This window comes from Dioscorea cayenensis, chromosome 5 (assembly GCF_009730915.1).
Source record: "Dioscorea cayenensis subsp. rotundata cultivar TDr96_F1 chromosome 5, TDr96_F1_v2_PseudoChromosome.rev07_lg8_w22 25.fasta, whole genome shotgun sequence".
NCBI lineage: Eukaryota > Viridiplantae > Streptophyta > Magnoliopsida > Dioscoreales > Dioscoreaceae > Dioscorea > Dioscorea cayenensis.
The window spans coordinates 5493926-5502870 of NC_052475.1; the positions used below are offsets into that span (position 1 = coordinate 5493926).

General features: G+C 34.6%; 2 protein-coding genes and 1 non-coding gene across 3 annotated transcripts; 2 read left to right on the forward strand and 1 right to left on the reverse strand.

The window, feature by feature from the left end:
- Positions 1-4521: 4521 nt before the first annotated feature.
- LOC120262517 (syntaxin-124-like) lies at positions 4522-5457 on the forward strand. Its single transcript, XM_039270653.1, has one exon. The coding sequence runs from the start codon at positions 4522-4524 to the stop codon at positions 5455-5457; it is 936 nt and encodes a 311-aa protein (XP_039126587.1).
- Positions 5458-5659: 202 nt separating this feature from the next.
- Positions 5660-5730, forward strand: TRNAG-GCC. Its single transcript has one exon. It is a non-coding gene; the product is annotated as a tRNA-Gly (tRNA).
- Positions 5731-5857: 127 nt separating this feature from the next.
- Positions 5858-7883, reverse strand: LOC120261898 (chromatin accessibility complex protein 1-like). The gene is made up of 2 exons (XM_039269913.1): positions 7401-7883; positions 5858-5995 (listed from the first exon to the last, which is right to left on the reverse strand). Exons 1-2 carry the CDS (start codon positions 7837-7839, stop codon positions 5952-5954), a joined length of 483 nt encoding a protein of 160 aa, XP_039125847.1. The 5' UTR covers positions 7840-7883; the 3' UTR covers positions 5858-5951.
- Between the last annotated feature and the right edge of the window lie 1062 nt (positions 7884-8945).

The following is an 8945-nucleotide window of genomic DNA, read 5'->3' on the forward strand; positions in this document are numbered from 1 at the left end:
AAGGTGAAAATCACAATTGGATCTTTACTTGGAGGAAAGCACATGAGTTGAACTCAAATATTGATATTTTGAACTATTGGAGTAAAAGCTTTATAAGATATTCAGAACTTTCACTATTGGCTCGTGATCTTTTGGCAATTCCCATATCTACTATGGCTTCAGAGTCGGCTTTTCAGTAATGGAAAAGAAGTCATCAATTATATGAGGAGTTCACTACCGAAAACAGTTCAAGCTATTGTTTGTTTCAATAATTGGATGCAATCTAGAGGATTTTCAGCTTGTGATTTTTTTTTGTTTGTTATTTTCTATGTATTTTTATGATATTTTTATTTTATGATTCATTGGTTTGTTATTTTGCAACAACATTAGGATTGGAAGATAAAGCATCAGTTTCTAGTGATGATGAAGACTATGAAGAAAATGAAGCTATTGGAATGAGTTCATAGGTAAAAATAGTTTTGTGATTTATATAAATTTTATTTTTATTTATTTAATTTTGAAGAACATGAGTATAGGGAAAATGTTTACAATGTTACAATTTCCACTTTTCTTATATGTGATCAACTTGTTAGCAGCATATCAATTTGATTTTCAAGGTAGTTCTTGAGTTAATGAGCTTAACCCTACCATTTCGCTTAACCCTTTTCTTGATTAATCTCATGTTTGTTATTTTTGGTCTTGCAGGTTATGCTTCTCAACATCATATTTTGGGAAGAAATAAGTATCAACATTTGATTATATAAGATGCCAACATGCTGATGTCTTAGTTATGTTTGGTTGTATGATACCCAGAAGTATTTGCTCTTTAAGTGGGTGTGCTATTTAACTTGGATGAAGTTGTTTATATAACGATGGTTAGACTTAATATGTTTTCTCTTTGAATTGGATGGTGTGTTTTCATATGTTAATGGTGTTTAATTTAAGTTCGATAATGTTTTTCATATGTAATGTCCTTATATATATATATATATATGATAATAGTTTGTCTTTATATACATATAATTCTCTGTTGTTATTTTCTATTAGTTTCATTCAAACTGATATTCTACTGTGTGTATATATGCGTGTTTAAGGTTGGTTTTGTAGACTAATGTCAGTTAGTACTCCTAGATTAATATTATTGTGAATTTTTTATAATTGATTTATTGTTTCATAAAAATTTAATTTATTTTGGGCGGGCTTGGGTGGGCCTTGGTTTAAGGTCATAAAATACAGGCATGTTTTGGCAAAATTTAAAGCCCATATTACCAGGCCAGGCCAAGCTTAAATTTTATTATCTACATATCTGACCGGCCCGAGCCTGGTCCATGGACAGGTCTACTGTATGTGCCTTGTATTTTTGGGTCATTGCTTCAGCATGATTCTTCTTGTGTTGCTATGGGATGCTCTGGTAATGGATCGATCTCATCTCCCTTCTCCACTGCATCCCATAGATCATAAGCCTGGAGATAAGCCTTCATCTTTACCTTCCATGCTGCATAGTTTTGTCCATTAAATAGATGTGCTTTTGAGATAAAACTTGAAGTATCTCCCATCTCCATAGCCTTCAAAGATCAATGATACAGCTCTGGTACCAATTGTGAGACAAAACACAAAGAGTGTATGCTGATAAATGGAAAACACTCATAGAATTCATCTCATTCAACTCAGTGAACTACAATTATACCAATAACAGCATAGTTGCATACATGACCAATAACTCACTCACTACACCCATGTTCAGAGAAAATAACTACCCATTACTGACACTAATTACATGCATAAACTACCATTGAAGATATTAACACTAATTGCAATTGAGGCCACAACTTGTTGAGTCACTACTCCACATCACTCACATTTCTTCATTAGCTTTCACTAGGATATACAGAGAGAAAACCATGGTCTAAAGGTACATAGATGGCAATGTTAAACAACAATCAAGGGTAAAAATATACAAGCATGATGAAAAGCTTGGAGAAATAGAGAGGGAATTATAAGAGTCTCTAGAGCCGATCCAAAGCTTCGAATACTCTCGGAGTTGAGAACACCACACCATCAAAGCTGCAGCAACTGAGGAGAGGAACAAGGCTCTCTCTTTGAAGAAGGATTTAAGTCTCATAGTTTGCATGGGTTTGAGAAAAAGCAAGAGGGTGACTTTAGAATCCAAATCTTTTACTTCTTTTCAATTACTTCTCTTGAGATCAGATGAAATCTTGAATTGGTCTCATATCATCTCTAATGTAATTAGATCATGTAATTGATTTCACCTTTATTGGATTTAGGTTTGAATATGAAATGGCTTTCCAAAATTTTATCTCCTAGCATTGATTATATAAAACATGACCTATTTCAATGTTCAGCTTTTAAAACAATTACTTTATGAACTTTTTGCTTCTTCCTCCACTCAAGGCAATTGTCATATAGATCGCTATCAAACTAGCATTCAACAATTAAATTCAATGGGGGAGATAAGTTTAATCACGCTTTTACAAAGAAATTATTATTATTTTTTTTATTTTTAGGTTAGCATTCATATAGGAATGATGACATATGAGTTACATCACCATAAAAGAAATTAAAAGGTGAATGTCAAAGATCAATTTATCATAAATACAATGTTTATTATTAAAAACATCTTTTATTGCACTCAAATCAAATATATATATATATATATATATATATATATATACATATATTCCATGTAGTCATGGACAGAGGGAAAGTCAATGGACCCTCTTCTGTCGGTAGTCTCTCAAATCTTCCACCCCTTGCCATTCATCCAAGATATCAAACTCAAAGAATTATGTTTTAGTGATGGATGATTAAATGATTTTAAATAAGCTGTGTGGTGACGTTTGGGAAAGGAGAAGCAGAGGAAGGAGAGGGAGGGAATGGCTAGAGTGGAAAAGAAGACCACCATAGGCACCATTATCCCTTTGCTTCTTAAAGCTTCTCTCCCGGTCTATTGTGAGGTTATTTTTCTTATTCGCTCTTGTAAATTTTTATTTTATCACATATATCCAAGAGGACCACCTTATAAAGTTGAAATCGTGTTGGTAACCTCTAGACTTTTTAAAATTATTTAAAAAACATAAAATGTAATCACAATAGTATGCTATATTGATTGAGAAATATTTGTTAAAATTAATAAAAAAATAATTTTACAATGTTTCTAAAACATGGAAAATTGGAGGATTCAATTCCATTCTCATAACAGTTAGTGGTACCTTTTTTCATATTTTAAAATATTGTGCTTACTATATTTATTTTAAATTATTAATTAATAAAAATTTATTAATTGAATTTTTTTTAGTTTGTAGTTTGCCCCTTTTCCCTGTAATTTCTAACTTTGCCCCTATCAAAAACCAATAACTAAATAGATAGTAGAATTTCAATATCGTTTTTACTCTGGTGTATTCCTCACTAATATTTTCAGGCTAAAAAAACTAAAATAAATATCAAATTTGTGTTACAACCACAAATTCAAAATTTTCAATTAAAAAATAAATAAAACAAAATAATTCCAAGTGGCGGGTTGATTGAAAGTTGGTCATTTTGTCAATATTCATAAAAATGTAAGTTTTTTTATAAATATATAAATAAACATTACGGATGGCAATAATCTATCTAGACCCGCCATTTTGTCCGACCCTAAAATAAAAGAGTTTTGGACATAAATTTTACAAACTGCGATTCGATACATGGACATAGCTTGGTTGTCCGATTTAAATCCGATCGAGTCTAGCGATGAAAATTCGGACAACCGGACTCTTTTACCTTCTAAAAATTTTTAAAAAGACCACAATCTTGGGTCCCATTTATTTTAAGCACAATTTTTTAAAAACTTCAAACATATATTGTTTTTTCTATTAAGATTTAGATTTTTGTATGACATGCGTTGAGCTTTGGATTGTTGACGTTGTTTTTCTGCATTTAATGTGGATTAAATTATTTTTTATAATTTCATATTTAAGTGAACTTTAATGTAAGTTATAAAATTCGGAAAAATTTAAATATCCAGAAAATCTGATTTTAAAATAAACTGAATTTGGATATATTAAGTTTGTCCAGATTTAAAATCGGGCCAGTCCAGACACAAATTTTTCTATTTATATTAATACTTGTTTGAATCCTATTTTTGGATTTTTGCCACCCCTAATAAACACACACTAAGTACATGTAAAGTGAGCTAACCTTTTAACCCAACCAAAGAAAACAAACCGATCAAACCTGCTCCAAATGTTTTTCCTTTCTTAATCCTCAGTTGACTTGGTCAACGTATTCCATTGGACAACAGCACTTTCAGGAAACCAAAATACCCTTATGGTTCCAACTCCTTCTCTCCATCTTTTGCCCCCCTTCCCCTCTCTCTCTCTCTCTCTCTCTCTCTCTCTCTCTCTCGTTCTCTCTTTCCGTTCTTCTCCTTCTTCTCCTTCTGCTCCATGAGAGATTATGCCCAATTCTCCACACTAGCTCCACTAAAATACCAAAACCAAAACAAAATCCCCATAATTACCTTTCAAAAGCAATACTCTCAAGATGAACGACCTCTTCTCAACAACGTCATTCAAGAAATACACAGACCTGAAACGCCAGGCTGAAATGGACGACATGGAAGCCGGAATATCATCCGGAACAGAAGCCGGCAAAGAGAGCGTCAACCTCGACAAGTTCTTCGAAGACGTGGAGAACATTAAAGACGACATCCGTGGCCTAGATAACCTCTACCGCCGGCTCCAAGAATCCAATGAAGAGAGCAAAACCGTCCATAATGCTAAAACAATGAAGGAACTACGTGCTCGCATGGACGCCGACATCGAACAAGTGTTGCGCAAGGCCAAGGCAGTTAAAGGCAAGCTTGAAGCACTAGATAGGTCGAATGCGGCAAACCGGAAAGTCCCCGGTTGTGGACCAGGCTCATCGGCGGACAGAACAAGAACTTCCGTTGTGGGAGGGCTTGGGAAGAAGCTGAAAGACTTGATGGATGAGTTCCAAGGATTAAGAGCAAGGATAGCAGCAGAGTATAAAGAGACAGTTGGGAGAAGGTATTTCACTGTGACAGGACAACAAGCGGATGAAGGGACAATAGAGAATTTGATATCAAGTGGAGAGAGTGAGAGTTTCATGCAAAGGGCAATACAGGAGCAAGGGAGAGGACAGGTGATGGACACCATATCGGAGATACAAGAAAGGCATGATGCGGTGAAGGAGATAGAGAAGAGTTTGTTGGATTTGCACCAGGTGTTCTTGGATATGGCCGCGTTGGTAGAGGTGCAAGGTCAGCAGTTGAATGATATTGAGAGTCATGTTATGCATGCCAGCTCGTTTGTGAGGAGAGGGACTGTGGAGCTGGAGACGGCGAGGGAGTATCAGAAGAGTTCTAGGAAGTGGATGTGCATTGCTGTGCTGCTTGGGACTGTGGTTGTTGCTATCATGCTCTTTCCCGTTATAGTTAATATCATGAATCTCATGTAAACTATACATACATACGTATCTTTTTTATTTTTTATTTTTCCATTTTTACATCTACATCTTTCCATCTTTTGGGTGATGCATACACCCGATAATTTTTTTTTATATAAAACTTTTATTTTGGTGTGGGGATTTGTCATTAATGCAAAAGTTCCTTTGAATGAAAACATGTGAAAACAAGAATTTTGTAAACCACAACCACAAAGCACCAGTGGTCTAGTGGTAGAATAGTACCCTGCCACGGTACAGACCCGGGTTCGATTCCCGGCTGGTGCATTTGCTTATGTTTTTTTTTTTAATACATTTTATTTTGTTTTGGTGTAAAAACATCTTTAATATCAACAGAAAAACAGTGACCTGGAGTGCAACTGGTTGGTGTATGATAAATAAAAACAGTGAAGCATACAAAAAATAAGTGCTTGATAAGAAATGGTTGCAGATTCTCTCATACATGTAATGCTTTCAAAGCAGAGGAGGAAGATAGGAAGTTACAATGATTAACAAGCAGTAGCTGCACCATCTTCACTTGTTCCTTGCTTCCCTGATCCCAAAAAATGGTAAGAAATATAAATGTCAGTGTTGCCAAACAATGAATTCCAGATTGCAGAATAACTAACATTGAGTCCTCTGAAAGTACAAATGTTTTATCCACTGATTTAATAGAATAATTGTCATTTGCTTAAACAGCTAACTACCCATAACATTAATTACATCAGAAGCTTACTCATGGTTTTACTTTCTTTGTATTTTATAGGAGATGAGAAAGTTCATCATCAAAAAATTTTCTTGCATTTAACCTAATCTACACAAGGAAACAATTCTTCTTCATGACCTCTGCTTTCACTCTGCCTTCCCTAAATCTAATTGCAACTTGCCCTTGAAGCTCACTTTAAAATCTACGGGTCAACAAAAATGCATTTCTAAAGTTTATAGTAATAAAGGATAGATAATAGCTCAAAAGAACAACTGACCATGTTCATTGATCCAGAATTTACGGAATTCTAACGCATTTGCCCTTCTCCACAGTCTACTCATGCATGAAGCTTTCATGAAATGAAATCATAGTAAATGGATACCTCTACAAAGCACATATCTGCTTCTAAATGCTCCAACTACATCTCCTTAAGTAATTTCTCAAGAAACACTAAAACTTCAACCGCAATATATTTCTGATACAGTTCAAATATGAATATTGACACCTCTACAAAGAGGCATGCACCAATGAACATGGAAGTTTACCCAATTAGTTACCATATGTAATTTTCTGAAATTTAAATGAACAACCAAACTAAACTATTCAAATACCCTTGCAGCGCACACACTGAACACATTTCTCTTATAAACAATGTGATTGCCAATGAACATGGAAGTTTACCCAATTAGTTACCATATGTAATTTTTTGAAATTTACATGAACAACCAAACTAAACTATTCAAATACCCTTGCAGCACACACACTGAACACATTTCTCTTATAAACAATGTGATTACATTTATATTTCTTAAAACCTTCAAACTTGATATCTATACAAAAGACCTTTTTGCATCTAAATCTCATCAAATAGGTTAAGGGAAAGAAACCAAAATTGCTAAAATGTCATTGTGCCAACAGCTCAACTTCAAATTTAAGTAATTCTATACAAATACTTCAAACTAGTTTATCAAGACAAACAATCAACCAGCGATTCAGCAGAGAGCTCCACTACGAGCACCGCCACAAACATTTGAATTTTGGCTTTTTATTTAGAAACGGAATTTAGGGCATTTCAAAAGCCATTCTTACATTTTTTTTTTCACTCATTTAGTGCATGATTATTGTTTACTTCACTACATTTTCATTCTAAACATCAAAATTTTAGTTATATATATAAAATTGATATGATGAAGCCTAAAAAAATCATAGCAATTGAATCCAAAAAAACATGAAGAAGAGGATCGATAGTAACCTGCAGAGGAGGGCTTGCTGAAGAAATCATCAATCCGACGAGCACCAGGGGGGAGCGGCTGCGGCGGCGGCGGGGCGTCATCCGGCAAAGGCCGCGAACTAGCGGACGCTGAGGGCTTGGCCTGAGCCGGCTTTGGGAGGCAATCAAGGAGGAAATCGGAGGTGGGCGGGTGGTTCCGCGCCGCAGACCGCAAGTGCTCGACCTTGATCACCTTGCGCTTCTTCTCGACGGCGGCGGTGCGGGAACGCTCAGCTAGAAACTCGATGAAGAGCTGGGTGGAGAGGGTGATGAGATGAAGAGCTTCAGAGTTCACCTTCTTGATGTCCCTATCCATCTTCACGATCTTCTTCACTCTTCCAATCGGCAACAATGGATTAAGAATCTCTCGATCTTCTTCTTCTTCTTCTTCGATCTCTGCTCGTTCTTCAATTGCAGCCATTGGAGGTGTTCTTGAGAATTGGGGAATTTAGGGTTTGGGTTCAATTTGGGTGAGAATTTGGCGGGTGAAGTATATAGAGTCCCGCCAAGAAGAACAGTTGATATGGGCCGGAGTATGTAATTTTTTTATTTTTGGGCCAAGCCCAATTGTGGTCCAAAACATTTTTTTATTCTTGAGGGAGAGAGACTTACTTGTGAAGTCCCTGTGATTTTACTATGCTTGCGATCAGTTCCTTTGACAGTTTGACATTTTCCTACTTCTCAGACCTTTTTTTTTATTTTTTATTTTTTAATCTATGTTCATAAAATATAATATTAGAATACTAAAACTACCCCTGTTACCGGCGAAGAATAAGATGGTGAAGCTACTGGTATTGGAGCAGTGTCAATGGGTGCACTTGTGACCAATCACCAAGGCACTTATTTCTCGAGCACTTTGCGCCTTGGTGTAGCGTTACGAGCAACTACCATTGGCCCACCCTTAACTTCGTGGCAATGGCAATGAGTAAAGTTATAGGTATATTAGTAAATTTAAATGAATTTTGATTTAAAAGTAAAAAATTCTTTAAAAATATAAAAAATTTGAGGGAGACAAAAAAAAATTGGAGGAATTGGAGAGAGTACCAAATACTTTCGTCAATAAATAATAGAAAACTGTTATTTTTAAGTTTATTTTAATGAATAGGTTAAAAAAATTATAATTTATTATAATAAAGTTATATTATATTTTCTTATTTTGATTTTGAATCTTTAAAATGGTGTGATTCATCCTTAAAATCAATGTTATCCGAACCGTACTAGACATTAAACCGTTCAAGGTTCCAAGTCACTGGTTCACCAGTTCAACAACTGGGTCAATTTGGTCAATGTCGAATCAATATAAATATTAATAATAAATTATAATATTATGTGATAAAAAATAAAATATTATGTTAAATAATGTTTGAAAAAATAAAAAAGAATAAATAATTATTAATTTACAAACAAATTTAAACATGATACAACCAACAAATTTGAAGTTTTAACATACAAAAACTAAAATTGAAAAAAAAAATTATAAGTCTATGTAATTAATATCAACATCCATGATCCATTCAATACACAACC

Coding starts and splice junctions, on each gene's coding strand:
- LOC120262517 (XM_039270653.1), top strand. CDS start 4,522: ATGAACGACCTCTTCTCAACAACGTCATTCAAGAAATACACAGACCTG.
- LOC120261898 (XM_039269913.1), bottom strand. CDS start 7,839: ATGGCTGCAATTGAAGAACGAGCAGAGATCGAAGAAGAAGAAGAAGAA. Junction 5,996..7,400: donor CAGCAAGCCCTCCTCTGCAG/GTTACTATCGAT, acceptor TTTTGGGATCAG/GGAAGCAAGGAACAAGTGAA.